The 22,095-nt window shown below is 46.4% G+C and overlaps 1 protein-coding gene across 2 annotated transcripts in view; it reads right to left on the bottom strand.

Annotated features, from left to right (window-relative positions):
* Nucleotides 1-21,696, bottom strand: part of KMO (kynurenine 3-monooxygenase) — a 482,345-nt gene extending 460,649 nt beyond the window's left edge. Inside the window, exon 1 of one of the 2 annotated variants that reach the window (XM_063917607.1) lies at nt 21,580-21,696. In XM_063917607.1, the coding sequence (XP_063773677.1) occupies nt 21,580-21,630 (51 nt within the window). In that variant the 5' untranslated portion in view covers nt 21,631-21,696. The remainder of the gene's footprint in view (nt 1-21,579) is intronic. The other variant, XM_063917609.1, reaches the window with a different exon arrangement.
* Nucleotides 21,697-22,095: the final 399 nt, after the last annotated feature.

Raw genomic sequence — 22,095 nt, forward strand, 5'->3', positions numbered from 1 at the left:
AGATCAGTTCTTTTTTTCTTTAGCCCAGGTAAGACGCTTCTGACGTTTGTTGTTCAGGAGTGGCTTGACATGAGGATTCCAACATTTGAAGCCCATGTCAGGATCCGTCTGGGTGTGGTGGCTCTTGATGCACTAACTCCAGCCTCAGTCCACTCCTTGTGAAGCTCCCCCACACTTTTGAATGGCCTTTTCCTGACAATCCTCTCCAGGCTGCGGTCATCCCTCCTGCTTGTGCACCTTTTTCTTCCACACTTTTCCCTTTCAATTAACTTTCACTTTCACTTAAATTTCTATTAATGTGCTTTGATACAGCACTTTGAGAACATCCAACTTCTTTTGCAATTTCCTTTTGAGGCTTTCCCTCCTTGTTGAGGGTGTCAATGATGGTTTTCTGCACAACTGTCAGGTCAGCAGTCTTCCCCATGATTGTTATTTGTACTGAACCAGACTGAGAGACCATGTAAAGGCTCAGGAACCCTTTGCAGTTGTTTGGATTAATTAACTGGTTAGAGTGTGACACTTTGAGCCTACAATATTGAACCTTTTCACAATATTCTAATTTTCTGAGATTTTGGATTTGGGGTTTTCTTAAGCTGTAAACCACAATCATCAAAATTATAACAAATAAAGGCTTGAAATATCTCAGTTTGTATGTAATGAGTCTATATAATATATTAGTTTCACCTTTTAAGTTGAATTACTGAAATAAATGAACTTTTACATGATATTCTACGTCTCTCATCCACACGCTTTACTTGTTCACACTCAAAATTACAGGACTTTATTCCGGGCTTCACCCACTCTGTGGAATGCCCTCCCACACACAATAAGACTTGCCTCTAGTCTTCAATCCTTTAAACGTTCCCTGAAAACTCACCACTTCAGGCAAGTCTATCAAATTCCAGACCCACCCACATAACCTTCAGTGCCCTTCTATCTAATTACTTCCTCTCTGTACAGTATACATAACATCACATATCTTGTCTTTCTTTACTCTCACACCCTCCTGACACTTGGCCAACATTGCGGGGTATCACCATACAATCCGTTAAGAACCTAGCAATCTGGTGGACCATTATGCAATAGATAGCATATATCCTTGTGCATCTATGCCTATTTTCCTATAGATTGTAAGCTTGCGAGCAGGGCCTTCCTACCTCTATGTCTGTCTGTTTTTACCCAGTTTTGTTCTGTTACTGTTGTTCTAATTGTAAAGCGCAACGGAATATGCTGCGCTATATAAGAAACTGTTAATAAATAAATAAACATTTAAATTTTTTTGGGTTTCACCTGTATGTGCAAAGGTGCAGATTAATGAGAACATTTGGTATATAATCATATTACTTATGAACAATCACACTAACACTGATTAACATATTATTACTAAATGACAACTAATTATAATATAATTAATACAAATAGTTACTGTTTATTTTAGTTAATTTATATTACTAACATGTTTTCATATTAATTACACTCAAAGCCATTGCTATTCCTTCCAGTGAGGAGAATGTAGAAGATTTTAGGAAAACCATTAGATTATTTGAAACACCCTAAAGGTCCATACACATGCAGCTTTATGGCTCAGTGATTTTGACTATATAGTCAAAATCGCTAAGAAAGTTAGTGCATATCGCTCCGTGTGTACACAGCCAGCGATAGCGATGCGCGTCCCTCCAGGTCGGTATTGCTAGGAAAAATAGACTGTGTAGGCAAGTCAATTTTGACTATGGGGGTCATTCCGAGTTGATAGATCGCTAGCAGTTTTAAGCAGCCGTGCAAACGCTATGCCGCCTCCCACTGGGGAGTGTATTTTAGCTTAGCAGAAGTGCGAACGCATGTGCAGCCGAGCTCTACAAAAACATTTTGTGCAGTTTCAGAGTAGCTCTGAACCTACTAAGCGTTTGCGATCAATTCAGCCTATGTGTGTCCGGATTTGATGTCATACACCCACCCAGCGAACACCCAGCCACGCCTGCATTTTTTCGGACACGCCTGCGTTTTTCTAAACACTCCCTGAAAACGCCCCCTTCCTGTCAATCTCCTAGCGGCTGCCAGTGCGAAGGAAAACTTTGCTAGAACGTGAGCACAACCACAACGGGCTTTGTACCCATACGTCACGCGTGCACATTGCGGGGCATACTCATGTGCAGAAATCCTGTTTTTTCAGCTGGTCGCTGCGCTGCGAAAATCAGCAGCGAGCGATCAACTCGGAATGACCCCCTATGTCACAGGAAAAGTGAAAACATCCCCCTATTTAAATGAGTTAGTCAAACTCGCCCATAGCCAAAATCACTTGCACACTTAGTCAAAATCGCTGGTGAAGTTAGTCAAAATCTCCTACTGCCAGTTCAAGGTAAATTGTTCAGTCAGTATAGCTCATATGTAAAATCGCTCTGTGTGTACGGACCTTTAGTGCATAATCCTATTAGGATGATGTTTAATCAGATGTGGATTAAGACCTCATAGGGACATAAGCAAGACCGATTTAGGATCTCATTCAGTAAGGATTGCAAAATTTGCAATTCACAATCCAGCCAATTATTGAACAACTGCGTATGCACAGCATTTGCATTGCACACGAGTGAGTCAAAATAGCAACAGAAATTGTGTACACATTGTGATCGGCGTTTCTGTGCGGAAACCTGCCATTTTCTGGGTGTGTCTGAAAAAAGCAGGCATGTCCAGGCGTTTTTAAGGAGGGCCTCTGACATCAGCGATGACCAATTCCAGCTTCTTGTGTGCATATGGTTTTGCAACCAACCCGCATATTGCAATGCATTCGTAATTTCTGTAATGGGCATTTTTTTCTTTACTTCAGCAACTACAGATGGAGCCAAACGTATTGTGTCTCCGTCTGTGCCTTGTCGCGCCCGGCAAGGTGGACTGCTGGTAGCGAACGGGGCACGTCTGTGTATGCTCGGCGGCGGGCTGAGGCGCATGCACACCTAGGCACGCCGATCGGCCCCGCCTGCGATGTAGCAATGTTTAATGAATGTGGCTCTATCTGTATTTGTTTGCAGCAACTTCTTTTTAGCAGAAATTGCAATCCTTACTGAATGAGGTCCTTAGTGCTCCCCTCCCTCAAACGGGTGTAGTATGTCTGACTGGCGGTCTCAGCAAACCGACACCGGGATCCCGGCAGCATACTGATGCCGGGATCCCGGCGGAGAGGGGTGAGTGCAGTAAGCCCCTTGTGGGTTCGGTGGCACGGGTTCTATTCCCACTCTATGGGTGTCGTGTACACCCACGAGTGGAAATATTCCCTGTTGGTCGGCATGCCGACCATCGGGATAGCGAGGGGGCGGGATGTCGGTGGAGGTCATGTGACCGTCGGTCTCCCAACCGCCGGTCACATAAATACCACCCCCTCAAACAATCCATAGCACTTTATTTTCATTCCTGATTTATGCCCCTTACATTATTTTTTTTCTCGTTATTTTCTATTACAGTATATTACTTTCCCCCTCACTGAATTTAACTGATGCCCATACCTCATTATTACACCCACACTAACTGACCCAGGCTTTCTGATTGTAGCAAGCCCCATCACATAAAATACTCATATCTATTAGAGATGAGCGGGTTCGGTTCGTCGAGATCCGAACCCCCCCGTACTTCACGTGGTTTACACGGGTCCGAGGCAGCCTCAGTTCATCCCGCCTAACACGTAAAACCCGAACGGGGGATAACGTCATAATCCCGCTGTCCGATTTTTGCGAGATTCGGATTCCATATAAAGAGCCGTGCGTCACCGCCATTTTCACTCGTGCATTGTCGAGATAGTGAGAGGACGTGGCTACGTTCTCTGCCTGAATAGCCCAATATCAGCTAAATCTCAGCTCAATATCTGTGCTCAGTATCAGTGTCGCATTGTGGTAACCAGTATATATATAGTAGTACAGTACAGTAGTCCATTGCTGTATTTTGCTGCTCCGTGTCAGTTATATTATCCAGAACAGTGCTCAGTATCTATGCACATTATTATCATTGCTGCATTGTGGTGACCACTGACCAGTATATAGTAGTACAGTAGTCCATTGCTGTATTTTGCTGCCCAGTGTCAGTTCCATTATCCAGAACAGTGCTCAGTATCTGTGCTCATTATTATCATTGCTGCATTGTGGTGACCACTGACCAGTATATAGTAGTACAGTACAGTACAGTAGTCCAGTGCTGTATTTTGCTGCCCCGTGTCAGTTCTATTATCCTGAACAGTGCTCAATATCTGTGCTCAGTATCAGTGCTGCATTGTGGTGACTAAAAGTCCAGTGTCTTGTGCTGCATCTTGCTGCTGTAGGGTGCTGTGGTAGTGTCCTGTCACTGTGCATAGGTCATCATCATTCCAGTCACAGTGGTATCTGGTATCTATCTAGTGGTATCTAATTCCAGACATTATTGCCGTCTAATTCCAGATATATTACTGGCATATAATTCCACACATTAAAAAATGGAGAACAAAAATGTGGAGGGTAAAATAGGGAAAGATCAAGATCCACTTCCACCTAGTGCTGAAGCTGCTGCCACAAGTCATGGCAGTGATGATGAAATGCCATCAACGTCGTCTGCCAAGGCCGATGCCCAATGTCATAGTAGAGAGCATGTAAAATCCAAACAACAAAAGTTCAGTAAAATGACCCAAAAATCTAAATTAAAAGCGTCTGAAGAGAAGCGTAAACTTGCCAATATGCCATTTACGACACTGAGTGGCAAGGAACGGCTGAGGCCCTGGCCTATGTTCATGGCTAGTGGTTCAGCTTCACATGAGGATGGAAGCACTCATCCTCCCGCTAGAAAAATGAAAAGAGTTAAGCTGGCAAAATCCCAGCAAAGAACTGTGCGTTCTTCTAAATCACAAATCCCTAAGGAGAGTCCAATTGTGTCGGTTGCGATGCCTGACCTTCCCAACACTGGACGGAAAGAGGTGGCTCCTTCCACCATTTGCACACCCTCTGCAAGTGCTGGAAGGAGCACCCACAAACTAGTTCCTGATAGTCAAATTGAAGATGTAACTGTTGAAGTACACCAGGATGAGGATATGGGTGTTGCTGGCGCTGAGGAGGAAATTGACAAGGAGGATTCTGATGGAGAGGTGGTTTGTTTAAGTCAGGCACCCGGGGAGAAACCTGTTGTCCGTGGGATGATTAAGGCCATTGACATGCCTGGTCAAAATACCAAAAAAAATCACCTCTTCGGTGTGGATTTATTTCAACAGAGATGTGGACAAGTGGTGTCAAGCCGTGTGTTGCCTTTGTCAAGCTGTAATAAGTAGGTGTAAGGACGTTAACCACCTAGGAACATCCTCCCTTATACGTCACCTGGAGCGCATTCATCAGAAGTCATTGACAAGTTCAAAAACTTTGGGTGACAGCGGAAGCAGTCCACTGACAACTAAATCCCTTCTTCCTCTTGTACCCAAGCTGCTGCAAACCACCCCACCAACTCCCTTAGTGTCAATTTCCTCCTTAGACAGAAACGCCAATAGTCCTGCAGGCCATGTCACTGGCAAGTCTGACGAGTCCTCTCCTAACTGGGATTCCTCCAAGGGATCCTTGAGTGTAATGCCTACTGCTGCTGGCGCTGCTGTTGTTGCTGCTGGGAGTCGATCGTCATCCCAGAGGGGAAGTCGGAAGACCACTTGTACTACTTCCAGTAAGCAATTGACTGTCCAACAGTCCTTTGCGAGGAAGATGAAATATCACAGCAGTCATCCTGTTGCAAAGCAGATAACTCAGGCCTTGACAACTATGTTGGTGTTAGATGTGCATCCGGTATCCGCCGTTAGTTCACAGGGACTTAGAGAATTTCTTGAGGTAGTGTGTCCCAGGTACCAAATACCATCTATGTTCCACTTCTCTAGGCAGGCGATACAGAGAATGTACACAGACATCAGAAAAAGAGTCACCAGTGTCCTAAAAAATGCAGTTGTACTCACTGTCCACTTAACCACGGACATGTGGAGCAGGGCAGACTAAGGACAATATGACTGTGACAGCCCACTGGGTATGTGTATTGACTCCCGCAGCAACAACAGCAGCAGCGGCACCAGCTACAGCATCTCGCAAACGCCAACTCGTTCCTAGGCAGGCTACACTTTGTATCACCGCTTTCAATAAGAGGCACACAGCTGACAACCTCTTACGGAAACGGAGGAACATCATCGCAGATTGGCTTACCCCAATTGGACTCTCCTGGGAATTTGTGAAATCTGACAACGCCACCAATATTGTGCGTGCATTACATGTGAGCAAATTCCAGCACGTCCCATGTTTTGCACATACAATGAATTTGGTGGTGCAGAATTTTATAAAAAACGACAGGGGTGTGCAAGAGATGCTGTCCGTGGCCCGAAGAATTGCGGGCCACTTTCAGCATTCAGCCACCGCGTGCCGAAGACTGGAGCACCAGCAAACATTCCTGAACATGCCCCGCCATCAGCTGAAGCAAGAGGTGGTAACGAGGTGGAATTCAACACTCTATATGCTTCAGAGGATGGAGGAGCAGCAAAAGGCCATTCAAGCCTATACATCTGCCTACGATATAGGCAAAAGAGGGGGAATGCACCTGACTCAAGCGCAGTGGAGAATGATTTCAACATTGTGCAAGGTTCTGCAACCCTTTGAACTTGCCACACGTGAAGTCAGTTCAGACACTGCCAGCTTGAGTCAGGTCATTCCCCTCATCAGGCTTTTGTAGAAGCAGCTGGAGAGATTGAAGGAGGAGCTAAAACGGAGCGATTCCGCCAGGCATGTGGGACTTGTGGATGGAGCCCTTCATTCACTTAACCAGGATTCACGGGTGGTCAATCTGTTGAAATCAGATCACTACATTTTGGCCACCGTGCTGGATCCTAGGTTTAAAGCCTACATTATATCTCTCTTTCCGGCAGACACAAGTCTGCAGATGTTCAAAGACCTGCTGGTGAGACAATTGTCAAGTCAAGCGGAACGTGACCCGCCAACAGCTCCTCCTTCATTTTCTCCCGCCACTGGAGCTGCCAGGAAAAGGATCAAATTTCCAAAACCACCCGCTGGCGGTGATGCAGTGCAGTCAGGAGCGATAGCTGACATCTGGTCCGGAATGAAGGACCTGCCAACGATTATTGACATGTCGTCTACTGTCACTGCATATGATTCTGTCACCATTGAAAGAATGGTGGAGGATTATATGAGTGACAGCATCCAAGTAGGCATGTCAGACAGTCCGTACGTATACTGGCAGGAAAAAGAGGCAATTTGGAGGCCCCTGCACAAACTGGCTTTATTTTACCTAAGTTGCCCCCCCTCCAGTGTGTACTCCGAAAGAGTGTTTAGTGCAGCCGGTAACCTTGTCAGCGATCGGCGTAGGAGGTTACTTCCAGAAAATGTGGAGAAGATGATGTTCATCAAAATGAATTATAATCAATTCCTCCGTGGAGACATTTACCAGCAATTGCCTCCACAAAGTACACAGGGACCTTTGATGGTGGATTCCAGTGGGGACGAATTAATACTCTGTGAGGAGGAGGAGGATGTACACAGTGAAAGGGGTGAGGAATCAGACGATGAGGACGAGGTGGACATCTTGCCTTGGTAGAGCCAGTTTGTGCAAGGATAGATTGATTGCTTCTTTTTTGGTGGGGGCACAAACCAACCAGTCATTTCAGCCACAGTCATGTGGCAGACCCTGTCACTGAAATGATGGGTTTGTTAAAGTGTGTATGTCCTGTTTATACAACATAAGGGTGGGTGGGAGGGCCCAAGGACAATTCCATCTTGCACCTTTTTTTTAATTTATCTTTGCATCATGTGATGTTTGGGGCCAATTTTTTAAAGTGCCATCCTGCTTGACACTGCAGTGCCACTCCTAGATGGTCCAGGTGTTTGTGCCACCCACTTGGGTCACTTAGATTAGTCATCCAGCGACCTCGGTGCAAATTTTAGGACTAAAAATAATATTCTGAGGTGTGAGGTGTTCAGAATAGACTGGAAATGAGTGGAAATTATGGTTATTGAGGTTAATAATACTATAGGATCAAAATTACCCCCAAATTCTATGATTTAAGCTGTTTTTTAATCCAAAACACACCCGAATCCGACAAAAATTCTTAAGGGAGGTTTTGCCAAAACGCGTCCGAATCCAAAACACAGCCGCGGAACCGAATCCAAAACCAAAACACAAAACCCGAAAAATGTCCGGTGCACATCTCTAATATTTATCTCCCCCTCACTCACTGACTGCATTTTACAACAGTATTTTATAGTACCCATTATTACACCCTTCAGTCAGTGACTGTATTTACTATATATCAGTCACCCCTCACTGATTGTCATGCCTGCTAAAATCAGTGAGAGGGAGGTGGGGGAGACCTTGGTATATAATGGATGCACACTAAAGACACTCATATATAATCAATACAGCTACTGACTGAGGCAGGGCCGGTGCAAGGTCTCTATGCACCCTAAGGAAATCTCCAGCCTAGCGCCCCCTAACCTGCAAACCCCCCCACGTTTCGGAGGGGAGATGCAGGTGGCAACTAGGTGGACTAGGGTATATTGCATTATTATACATATACAGAAAGAAGAAACAACACTCATGGACTTTTAAAGTGAAAAAGTATATTTTCTTGACTTTGTTCACAATATACAGTACTTTTACTTTCAAATCCTTGAGTGATGACTGTTCTTATTTCTGCATATGTAATGTATACATGCTAGCTGGCATGTTGACAATTGTATAGGACACTGAGGACAATTTCAATTTTTTTTGCTGAGTGCTGGGATAATTATCTATCTATCTATCTATCTATCTATCTATCTATCTATCTATCTATCTATCTATCTATCTATCTATCTATCTATCTATCTATCTATCCTGTATACACTGCATCTGTATATTCGATCTGGTGGGATATTTAATTGTATGTGTATACATACATACATACATACATACATACAGTATTATATACGTATATACATATATTTTTATGCTCCTTATTGTGTTCCATCCCCCATCTGTAAGTTAATTACTGCCCCCCCCTCCTCCATATGTACTGTATTGTACCCGACTGCCTGTGTTTCCCTATTATGCTGTTTACAAGTGCAAACCACACACCAGGATGTAAGATGTGTAATGTCTGTGGTCCTGCAGAAACCCCCATGGGTTATTTAACTAATAGTTGTTTCCTTGTTTACCCTCATAATTGGTATGGTTCCTCTTACAGGCGGCAGCAGCATTACAGCGACGCTGCAGGTGCAGACATGTAGTCCATACATGCCGACATTCTGGCTGCTCTCTGCGGGAGAGAGCAGCCAGGTCGGCTCAGCAGGGGGGGAGGGGAGAGCTGTGACGTGGGGAGGAGGTGGCCCGGAGGCGGGGCAGGGGTGGAGCAGGGGTGGGATGGGGGTGGAGTTACCATGCCACATCATTTAAGCCCCGCCCCTGCTCTGTAATGCCGCGATCCCCGGCATTACACTGCAGGGGGTGTGGCTATGATGACGCGATTCAGGAAGAATCGCGTCATCAACAGCCCGGACCGCCCACTTTACACACTAAGTGGGCGGACGGGCAGGGGGACCCCTGATTCCGGGAGACTTGCCTGCTCTTCCGGGGGGCCGGGAGGGTCACCCGATTTTCGGGAGCCTCCCGGCCATTCCGGGAGAGTAGGCAAGTATGATGTAGTCAGGTGCTGCTTGCTGCTAAAGAGTCAGGATCCAGGGGCCTGCATCGGGACTATGAGGAGCGCCTCCAGTGTGCCTTCATATGACTTGATGTTTAACTTGTTAGCATTGAGGAAGCGCTGAGGCACTCTGTACAGCCTGATAGCGATGACTGCACCTGATTAGACCCGCAGCAGCAGCCAGCGCAGTGTAAGGAGGAGGCCGCACACACAGTCATCCTTCAGTTTTTTGCTAGATGAATTTAGTGGCACCCTCCAGGATCCGGCGCCCCTAAGGGTGCAATAATGAATATTACGGGGGATGGGCTACAATAAGTGTGCAGGCACCTATAACATATAATACTTATTATTACATCCAGTCACAATTAGTGTTGACTTCATCATATATGAGTGCCTCACCCCCCCCCACACACACACGCACACACTTACTGTATTGATTACATATCAGTGCCACACACTTACCAGTCAGTGTGTGCACCTCCCCCGCTCCCCCCCCCCCCCATGCAAGATTGTAACAGATGAATGTATACCGTACTTAAAATAACACTGTCTACCTCTCTCCTGACTGGAATTTGAAGTAGGTAGATATTATACTAAATATAAAAAATACTGTAATAATGTACACAGGAAGACCTCATGTTTTTCTCTGTGCATGTCCTGGCTCCTCTCTCCACACGGCACGTCTTAGGTCATACACACATGTCATGATGGGTCACAAGCACAATTCTGCAGGACTGGAGACACAGGTGTACACTATAGCTAGCACAGAACAGCAGTCTAATCACTGACAGCCTACCAAGACTATTCAGCCAGCTCAGCTCTCTGACAATTTTGGCGGAGCTCGCGGTCCACCGGTAATGCCCTTTATACAGCCTTGTTGCCAGGCACGTGCGGTGAGCTAAATGGCTCAGGAGGCACTGACTAGCACCAGAGCCAGATTTACACGCAATATATGAGCCTAAGGGTACATCTGGACATTATGCACAGGTGCAGTAGTATAAACTCCTGGAAATTTGGTGCGGTTTGATCAAAGCTGTGTGGAAAAGATAGGCAGGTGCCATAGACTTTTTACTCCAGAGTTTTGGCTATACAAATGATTAAAATAATGCAAAGAAGATATTGATAATATATTCTTTGTAATTTTCATATACTTTATACAATCAAAACTCTGGAACAAACGTTAGTATGACAGGAAAGGCTCTGTTTCACCTGCCTCACCCCACCGCACGTCACTGCTTGTTACAGGCTCCCTGGGACCCACAGGGACCTAAGCAGCCACTTTGGGTGCCTTGTGGTAAATATGCTATGGTTAGGGCCGGATTAATGCTCCGGGGGGCCTGGGTTACTTAAGTCAAGGGGGCCCCGAGACACACATTTATATTTATATATATTTTGAATACACACTCAGCATACATATATATATATATATATATATATATATATATATATATATAAAACACATAACACAGTCACACACAGCATTACCTACACACACAGCATACATACATATACACAACACATGTTATCATACCTTCCAACTGTCCTGATATTCACCGGACAATCCCATTTTTTGGGGGACTGTCCCACCCATGGGCCGCAGTGTCCCGCGGTGGGGGGGCAGTTGGGAGGCTCCTGCACTCACTCAGCAGAGCGGTGAATAGACGCTGTGTGCCAGCAGCTCACCGAGCTGGGTATACCCCCTCAGTGACAAAAACAGGGCGTGGATCGCAATTGCAGACCCTCTGCAAAGCCATGCCCCTTCTCTGTAGGCCACGCCCCATTTTCATAGACCACGCCCCTTTTGCACACGCAGATGTCCCTCCTTACGACAAAGGCTGTCTCCATCTCTGAAAAACTAATTTGGTCTTGTAACGTACCCCCTGGGACCCCCCTTAATCTGGCTCTGGCGTTTAATTATTATATTCCTCCCAAAACTTAATTTTCAGCATTGCTCCTACCTGTATATGTAATCACGCCTGTAAGCATAATGAATTTTGTATATGTAATCATGCATGTAAGCATAATTCATTTTCACATGCATAAGACTCTGGGGTAGAGTTAACAATGCTTCTAAAGAGGAAAAGTGGATATGTTGCATAGAGAAACCCATCTGATCCTAACTATCATTTTATCATAACCACATTCTCATGACAACAGAAGGGACCAGCGGCTAATGCCATACAAACCCATAAAAGCTACGTGCATCAGGGTGGGTGTCCTGTGGAACCAATGTACCTCGCAGAAAGAGAGTTAACCATGGTAAGTCTACCATAACTCTCCTTTTCTGCAGCAGGGTACATTGTGTTCCACATGGAAACATCGGGGATGTCCTAAAGCAGTTCCTAAAGGGAGGGGACATGCCTTAGTGGGTATGAGAAACCGGTGTTTAAAGTAAGCATCCAGGTAGGTGGAAGTATCAAAGGCATAGAACCTAATGAACGTGTTCACTGAAGACCACGTAGCCACCTTGCACAATTGATCTGCAGATGCGCCACAGCGGGCCACCCAAGACAGTCCAACAGGCAGAGTAGAATGGGCATTAATAGCAGCAGGAGCCTTGGGTCCAGCCTGCGCATAAGCTTGTCTAATCACCATTCTAAACCATCTGGCCAAAATTTGCATTTTTGCAGGCCAGCCACGTTTGTGAAAACCAAACAAGACAAAAAGGGAATATGACCTCCTGATAGAGGCAATCCTCTCCACATATATACGGAGAGCCCTTACCACATCCAAAGACCGCTCTATGGAGGACAAATCCGAAGAGATAAAGGCCGGAACCACAATCTCTTGGTTAAGGTGAAAAGATGACACCACCTTAGGTAAATAACCTGGGCGAGTTCTAAGAACTGCCCAGTCACGATGAAATATCAGAAAGGGTGGCTGACAGGACAAAGCGCCTAAGTCAGACACCCTTCTAGAAGAGGCAGTAAAAACAAGACCTTGGCTATGAGCCATTTAAGGTCCACTGACTCAAGAGATTCAAATGGAGACTCTTGCAGGGCATTCAGGACAACAGACAAATCCCATGGAGCCACAGGAGGGACATAGGGAGGCTGAATCCTTAAGACACTCTGAGTGAATGTATGAACATCAGGTATAGACACAAATTTTCTCTGAAACCAAACCAACAAGGCAGATATATGAACCATGAGGGAGGCCAGATAAAGGCCTAAATACAGGCCGTGTTGCAAAAAAGCTAGAATTCTGGATGTTCTGAATCTGTATACACCATACTTCTTCTCAGCACACCAGGTGAAGTAAGAATTCCAGACCCTGCAATAAATCCGGGCAGATGCTGGTTTGCGGGCTTTCAACATAGTTTGAATGACAGCCTCAGAGAATCCTTTGACCATTAGGAGTGATGCTTCAAGAGCCACGCCATCAAAGCCAGTCTGACCAGGTCCGTATAAAGACAAGGGCCCTGTACGAGGAGGTCTGGGCGCTGAGGAAGTAGAAGGAGATGCTCTGTCAATAGACCCTGCAGGTCTGAGAACCAATGCCGTCTGGGCCACGCTGGAACGACTAGAAGTAGTATTCCTCCTTCTTGTTTTAACTTCCACAGGACCTTGGGCAGGAGTGACGCTGGAGGGAACACATAGGACAGCTGAAAGTTCCATTTAATTGCTAGTGCATCCACGAATGCTGCTTGAGGATCCCTGGTCCTTGATCCGAAGACCGGAACCTTGTGATTGTGTCAAGACGCCATCAGGTCTACATCTGGTAGCCCCCACTTGTCCACTAGGAAGAAATACAACTAATGAAGCGCTGTACTACCAGAATCTTTTGTTTAAAATTCAATTTATTATTTATCCCACCATATCCTATAACAAAAATACATAAAAACAAAAACAAAAAACCACACACGGCCGGTGTCAATATTTCATTAAAACATTTAAATAAAACACCACAATGAATCATTGGTCATTTCATTAGCTAATTCAACCACTTTCTTATAGGGAGCAATTAAATAATGCTTAGCTGGAAAGATAAAATTCCCCCCAACACAATAAATGAATAAAGAATCCAATCTAAATAACCAATGTTCACTGCAACAATTTCATTTCTATGATGTTTAATTTAGCCCTCAAACATAATTAATATCAGGCAATAAATCAGAAGTAATCAATACTTATATTCCTACTGATCAAATTGAACATTTTAAACAATGATTAGCCTGAAATTGGCACTAAATTATTTATCTCTGCTGTTTCTTATTATCATCCGTTTAGTTAGTCAGGCAGTCTCTTAACTAGAGCTCATTTGATTCAAGTTAGTATATTAGTGTACACTTTTTCCAATGTTCACATTCACATGAGATTATAATTAGTGGCTGAAATCCTCTAGCAAGTCCAACAGTCTTTTCCAACTATCCTTTTGATTAGAAACACACTTAATTAGAACATAGTCAGCAGGGCCGGTTCTTGGCCTTGTGGCGCCCCGGGCAAAGTATAGGGGCGTGGCTTCAAATGGGGGCGTGGTCAGTTACGCCCCCATTTATGCCCCCTGTAGCGACGTTGAAAGAAAAAATAAAATAAAAAATAAAAAAGTATACTTACCATCCCCGTTCCTGATCCAGACCGCTGCAGACCTCCTCCGCCGGCGGCGCCGCTCTTCTCCTCTCCTCTCCTCGATCTATTGGAGAGACGTTATTACGTCTCTCCCATAGAACAGCATAGACACTAGAGGTCAATTATGACCCCTAGTGTCTGTGCCACTATGCTGTGCGGTGCGCGATGACGTCATCGCGCACCGCACAGCAAAGGTCCTCTACATGAAGGGAAACTAGACCGTAGCGTCTAGTTTCCCTTCATGGAGAGGACCTTTGCTGTGCGGTGCGCGATGACGACATCGCGCACCGCACAACTAAGGTCCTCTCAATGAAGGGAAACTAGACGCTACGCGTCTGGTTCCCTTCAAAGTGGGGGGGGGGCACAGTGGTGGATCTTGGCCTGGTGCGGCGCCCTCCGGATGACGGCACCCCGGGCAAAAGTACCGCTTGCCCGTGGCAAGATCCGCCACTGATAGTCAGCTCTGACTGGTATATTAATATGCACTTTTTGCGCAGCTCTCACTCATATGGAATTATGGTTGTTAATTAGCCTCATCTCATGAGTCCAGCAGTTGTTAATATATCAGTAATCAGAGTCCAGCAAGCATTAGTATGTTAATCAGTGCAGTCTGTCAATTCAGGCAGTTAACATTCACAGTATTTGTTAGCTAGGTCGCAAGCATAAGGTCACCTCTTAGATAGAGTATGGGACACAGTTGTTATATGGGCATTGTTTCCTTGGTGCTGCAGTTAGAGTCTCCCAATGGAACTGGTTACTCTAACCATAATGCGTTCCCTTCTTGGAGACCCAATATATACGTGCCGCAAGTCAGTCCGCAGTGTTCCCTCAGAGCCTTAGCTATCGGTTCCGGACCCGTGTGTCGCCTCTCAACGCGTTTCTCCACCTGTAGCGGCTTCCTCAGGTGTCCACTAGGATTTGAAAGACTTCTGGATGAAGTCTCCACTCTCCGGCATGCATGTCCTTGCGACTGAGGAAGTCTGCTTCCCAGTTTAGAACACCCGGAATGAACACTGCCGATATTGCTGGCAGATGGCGTTCCGTCCAACAAAGTATTTTTGACACTTCCATCATAGCCATGCAGCTTTGAGTTCCACCTTGATGGTTTATGTATGCCACCGTTGTGGCATTGTCAGACCATACTTGAACCGGCCTGTTCTGTACAAGAGGCAGTGCGAGAGTCAATGCATTGAACACTGCCCGCAACTGCAGAATGTTTATAGGGAGGAGTGATTTCTCCTTGGTCCATTGACCCTGAAATGAGTCCAACACCACACCCCATCCCCTCAGACTGGCCTCCATTGTCAGCAGGACCCAGTCGGGGATCCAGAAGGGATAGCCCCTGCTCAATTGCTGGACCTGGAGCCACCAGGTCAGTGACAGATGAACCTCCGGAGTCAAAGTGATCATGTGATATCTGATCCGATGAGGTAGGCCGTCCCACTAGGAAAGAATTAACCTCTGCAGAGGGCGGGAATGAAATTGAGCATACTCTACCATGTCGACTACCAACATCATCAGGCCAGTATTTGCATCGCTGAGTGTATTGTCACTCTGGGGCGAAAAAAGGAAGCATCTTATCCTGTCCTGAAGCTTCAGGACTTTTTCTGGAGACAGAAACAGTCGCTGACTGTGTGTGTCCAGGAGTGACCCCAGGTACACCATGCTCTGAGCTGGGACCAGCGAGGTTTTCTTCCAATTGATGAGTCACCAGTGGGCTTGTAGGAAGCTTACCGTCAGTTGCAGATGACTGAGGAGGACATTGTGGGAGTTTGCCAGAATCAGCAAGTCATCCAGATATGGCATGATCTTGACTCATTGGCCATCATTATGGCCATGACCTTGGTGAATATCCGAGGAGCCATAGCCAGTCCAAATGGCAGAGCCTGGAACTGATAGTGGAGGTCACCAATAGCAAACCGCAGATACTGCTGATGCAACATGCCTATAGGTATATGCAGGTACGCATCCTGTATATCCAGGGATACCATATAGTCTCCAGGTTATATAGCCAGTAGAAATGAGCGCAGTGTTTCCATACTGAACTTGGACACTTTCACAAACTTGCTCAGTGATTTGAAGTTGAGTATAGGCCGGAACGACACATAGGGATTCGGAACTAGAAACAGGGTCAAGTAGTAACCTCTGCCTCTGTGGGACAGAGGTACCGGCACTATCACTCCTGTATTCAGGAGGGAACTCAAAACCTTTTGCAGAGCTTGCGCCTTTAACGGATCCGAAGGGTTAACCGCGATGCAAAACTGATGAGGGGAACGTCTAATGAAGGAGGCTGCGTACCTGTGACAGACAACCTCCCGCACCCATGCATTTGAAGTGGTCTTTAACCAGACCTGGGTGAACTGCAGTAGTCGGCCTCCCACCCTGGGGTCCCCCAGGGGGAGGCCCGACAGGTCATGTGGCAGACTTGTTTAGAAGCAGGATGATGGGCCACCCAGGATTGTATAGCCTTGGGCTTTGTGGTTTTGGGAGCACGATATTGCCTGACCTTTGCTTTCCCTTGAAGCCGAAAATAATGAAAAGTGCTACCTTTTGCCTTCTGTGCAGAAGGATTAGCATTTGGGAGAAAAGCAGTCTTAGCAGCTGCTAACTCAGACACAATTTTATTCAGGTTTTCCCCAAACAAAATGTCCCCCTTAAAGGGGAGTACCTCAAAGGTCTTTTAGGAGTCTAGGTCCACTTTCCATGACCTCAACCACAGAATATGGCGAGCCAGGACCGACGTCAACGCCTTGGCTGCCAACACATCCACCTCAGAGGACACCTCCTGAATGTAATAGGCAGCGGCGGTAATGTGAGACAAGTATTGTCTGGCATTGTCAGATATATCCTTGGGCAGCTCTTCCTCTAATTTCTGAACCCATGCTTCAATACCTTTTGCAGCCCAAGAGGCTGCAATAGTGGGTCTGTGTACAGCACCTGTAAGGGAGTAAATAGATTTCAGGCATCCCTCCACACGCTTATCTGTCAGTTCCTTCAGTGAAGTGACAGTGGTGACAGGCAGAGTGGATGACACCACTAGGTGGGTGACATGAGAATCCTCCGGCGGTGGATTTTCCCACTTGTTACATAACTCTGCATTGAGAGGATAGTGAGCCAAGGCCCGTTTAGACAGAGGGAATTTCTTCCCTGGATTAGACCAGGGTTCCTGCCTGATGTCCACCAAATGGTCTAAATGGGGTAATAGATTTTTAACCCCCTTCTGCCATTTAAACATATCAGTTTTCTTAGCCACAGTAATGGAACCCTCCTCATCAGTGATTGTAGGATCTGCTTAATAGCAACCACTAGGGCAGGGACATCAATTTGCAATGGAGAATCCTCATCAGAAACACCTGATTCAGTGTCTGACAGGACAGTATGCTCCCATTCCTCTTCAGATGAAACATCTGAGAGATTTGTGGATTGTGAGGAGGAAGCAGCCCGCTTAGATGACCCAGAGACATGGAAGTCACCTGGAGTAGGTTTTTGTCTGACCAAGGATTGATTTAATTGCTGCAACTGGTTAGACAAATTTTTCGCCCAAGGCGGGTTAACCATAGGGACAATTTGTGGCTGTAGTGGCACAGGTGGTCCCATACAGAGCGTAAGGCATTCCGCCAGAGTACCTAGTAGGTTTGTGAACGCAGCCCAGTGTGGCTCCTGTTTGGAGACAAAAGCTGTGGACTGACTGGGAGATGTATGGCAGACAGTACACAGACCATCATACAAAACTTCCCCCTGCAGTAAATCCTTGGCGCATGCTATGCATGATGCAGGAGCGTCCACAGACTTACTGCCTTTCTTGTTAGACATTGTACACAAATGCAACAACAGAGCGGTTTAGTACAATAAAGCCAGACAGGGTACAATACCTGTGAATAAATCCGTTAGTATGTGACTGAATACACAGTACACAACACCTGCGAATAAATCCAGTATTATGTGACTGAGTACACAGTAGAATACACGTAATGGGTAAATACTGTGACGCACTATATATATATATATATATATATATATATATATATATGATCCAGATGCACCTAGTCCCTTAGAGTACATAATATAGTGATAAATATATCTGGGAAACAATAAAAGTGAAACCACACAGCAGATACAGGCACACACAGTCACAGGCAATGCAGATAATTATTATGACAATAAAACTGCACTGTACTAGTATATGTACAGATATGTACAGACCGGAGGTATATATCGGAATACTCGTACAATATATCCTGTAATAAGTACACTGTCTCTTAACTAACGCTGTCTGTATAAAGACATGTAGAATACTCAAGTGTTTGTAAACTCACATCACTGTATACAGGCGGCTTTACAATGGAGACCTTGCCCTGCAGTTCCGGGGACTAGCCGCAGCTATGCTTAGAAGATGGCGCCCAACGTCTCAGTCAGGGAGTGAGGGAGAGTGTGAGGCAGCCCCATGGCGGGAAAATATGCAGTACATGGGGGGTAATTCCAAGTTGATCGCAGCAGGAAATTTTTTAGCAGTTGGCCAAAACCATGTGCACTGCAGGGGGGGCAGATATAACATGTGCAGAGAGAGATAGATTTGGATGTGGTGAGTTCAATCTGCAATCTAAATTGCAGTGTAAAAATAAAGCAGCCAGTATTTACCCTGCACAGAAACAAAATAACCCACCCAAATCTAACTCTCTCTGCAAATGTTATATCTGCCCCCCCTGCAGTGCACATGGTTTTGCCCAACTGCTAAAAAATTTCCTGCTGCGATCAACTTGGAATTACCCCCATGGTGCCCTGGGCTGGGGGAGGGGCTACAGGTCTAGCGTCGGCTCCCCTGTGCCGGTCCTCACCGCTGGTACTACGGAGTCTTATTAAAATGGGCATTAGTACACCCGACCTGTACTCCTATGCCCTGGCGGTCTAGTGGGGTCCCTGATCAGTGACAGTGTTCACGCCAGCATCGCAGTCCATCTCCCTAGACTGCGTCAGGAATGTGATTTAATAGTGGGTCCCGCCTGGGGGACCCTCTTACTTAACAGCTGAGCGAACCAGGAGAGCATCTGTGACCGTGTGCCTAAAGCCGGAGCATCTCCGCTGCAAGTACCCAGGAACAGGCCGCAGGAGTATGCCACGCCGCTTGGGAGGTGACGGAGCCGCAGCACAGAATGTCACCCTGACATATCAGCGCTGCGGCCCTTGAAGTCTTTTTAGAAAGCTTTTTCGGGCTGCCCAGAGCAGCCCCCTGTCAAGTGACCTGCTGCTGCAGGCGCCAACTCGAAACTGAGCTCCAGTGCCTGGAGGCAGGATTTATAGAGGAGGCCCCAATGCATCCTGGGAAAGCCTAAAACTTTAGCTGTTGGTGCCTCTGGATTAAGATCCACTCTACACCCCAATGTTTCCCTGTGAAACCCAATGTACCCTGATGCAGAAATGGGTGCATTTTGTGCTGTGTGGGCTCCCCTAGATCCCAGGGGCCCATGTGCACCACACTGTACCCATTACAGATACGCCAGTGCTACGAACATCAGCTCCTCCTGAGCATGCATTACCTGAGTTCACGTATGCTCACAGTCACTGGCGGAGGTGGTGGAAGGATTCAGTAGGACCCCTCTGCTCAACCACAGACCTCTTTCTTATAGAATACCTCTCAACATTTTGTAGGTTGCATTCGGAATGCCTGCACATGTGTCTCAAAAGTGTGCGTGGTCTTGGCAAAAGGGGTGTGCCCCAACGGGAATACAGTGAACCATTCATCCCATTTTCCATCACTGTGGGAGCATGCTCAACGTTCTAGGAGCTGCTGGCATGCCTTCTGTTCCCCTCTTCCGTGAATAGAAGCTGTGTGCCTGCGCACAGCATCTATTTATTGCTGCTTTGCTAAGCAGAACAGCAAGTGAGAGTGGGCCTTCCACCCCACCGCGGGACACTGCGGCCCACGGGTGGGACAGCGGGACAGTGACAGAAAAGTAGGACTGTCCCACTAAAATAGGAACAGTTGGGAGGTATGTTATAGGAAGGAGAGTGCTCTTGGAACCAACATAATCTGAAAGTGCATTGGTTCTCACAGGCAAACCCTGAGAACATTCAGTTTTCTGAATTACATGAAGTTCTATAGGGCCCCAAATAATGGATGGGACAGTTACAAAACACATGCAGAAACACTAGTAAGGGGCACATAATAGACACATGAGTGCTAAAAAGTGGAGGATTGTACTTAGGGCCTACTTCAGACCTGATCACAGCAGCAAAATTGTTCTCTAATGGGCAAAACCATGGGGGTAATTCAGACCTGATTGTAGCAGCAAATTTGTTAGAAATTGGGCAAAACCATGTGCACTGCAGGGAAGGGGAGGGGGCAGATATAACATGTGCAGAGAGAGTGGGGGGTGTTCAAACTGAAATCTAAATTGAGGTGTAAAAATAAAGCAGCCAGTATTTACTCTGCACAGAAACAATATAACCCACCCAAATCTAGCTCTGTCTCCAAAAGTTATAGCTGCCACACCTGCAGTGCACATGGGGGGTCATTCCGAGTTGATCGTAGCTGTGCTAAATTTAGCACAGCTACGATCATCCACACTGACATGCGGGGGGATGCCCAGCACAGGGCTAGTCCGCCCCGCATGTCAGTGCCGGTCCCCCCCGCATAAGTGCAAAGGCATCGCACAGCGGTGATGCCTTTGCACTTCAAGAGTAGCACCCGACCAGCGCAGCTTTAGCGTGCTGGCCAGGAGATACTCGTCGTTCCCTGGCAAGCAGCGGCTGCGTGTGACGTCACGCAGCCACCGTGGCCTGCCCCCCCAATGGTCCGGCCACGCCTGCGTTGGCCGGACCGCTCCCGCCGTCCAGCCCCCTCCCGCCCAGCGATCGCCTCTGCCTCAGAGGTGATCGCTAGGCAACAACGGCTGCCATGCGCTGGCACACTGCGGCGCCGGCGCATGCACAGTTCCGACCTGATCGCTGCGCTGCGAGAAACTGCAGCGAGCGATCGGGTCGGAATGACCCCCATGGTTTTGCCCAACTGCTAACAAATCTGCTGCTACGATCAGGTCTGAATTACCCCCAATGTGCAATGCATGTGGGGCAAATATTACATGTGCAGAGAGAGTTAGAGTTGGGTGGGGTGTGTTTAAACTGAAATCTAAACTGCAGTGTAAAAATAAAGCAGCCAGTATTTACATGCACAGAAACAAAACAACCCACCCAAATCTAACTCTCTCTGCAAATGTTGTATCTGCCCCCCTGCAGTGCACATGGTTTTGCCCATTATAGAACAATTTTGCTGCAGAAATCAGGTCTGAATTAGGCCCCTAGTATATACAGTATACACACAGTTCTGTAAAGCACTCTTTGATATTAATTACTTACCAATCCTCCTCCAATAATTGATATTTTCTTCTGCTTAGTAGCCAAATCCATGGTCTAGAGTGCTCAGATGTGGACACAGAAATGGAAGAGCTTCACACTACCAAGTTAGGCTTTAAAATGATTCCAAATCTGCTGACATACGCTACCCCTGAGTAAAGTCTATATTTGCTTGTTAGTGCAAACAGAAAAGCAAGCTAATGTTTAATACAAGGTTACAATGTTCAGTTGTCTTATCCATGCATAATTCCAGGCTTACTGCTGCATAAGGCAATGCACATATTGTTTCATCTCCAACAATAATATTCACCTCTTCTTATTGCAAAACCCCTATATAATATAATATGGGGGCTGATTCAGAGATGGACGCAGAACACTGCATATGCAGCCAGATCTGTGTCCATTGTCAGAACCGAGGGCTGGTGCTGACCAGGGGGAAGCCTCAGTTGTAGGGGCTGAGGTATATGTGTACCTGGGAGGCAGTACAGGGTTCTTGGACATGCAGGGAACCTTTAGAAC

This window comes from Pseudophryne corroboree, chromosome 4 (genome assembly GCF_028390025.1).
Source record: "Pseudophryne corroboree isolate aPseCor3 chromosome 4, aPseCor3.hap2, whole genome shotgun sequence".
NCBI lineage: Eukaryota > Metazoa > Chordata > Amphibia > Anura > Myobatrachidae > Pseudophryne > Pseudophryne corroboree.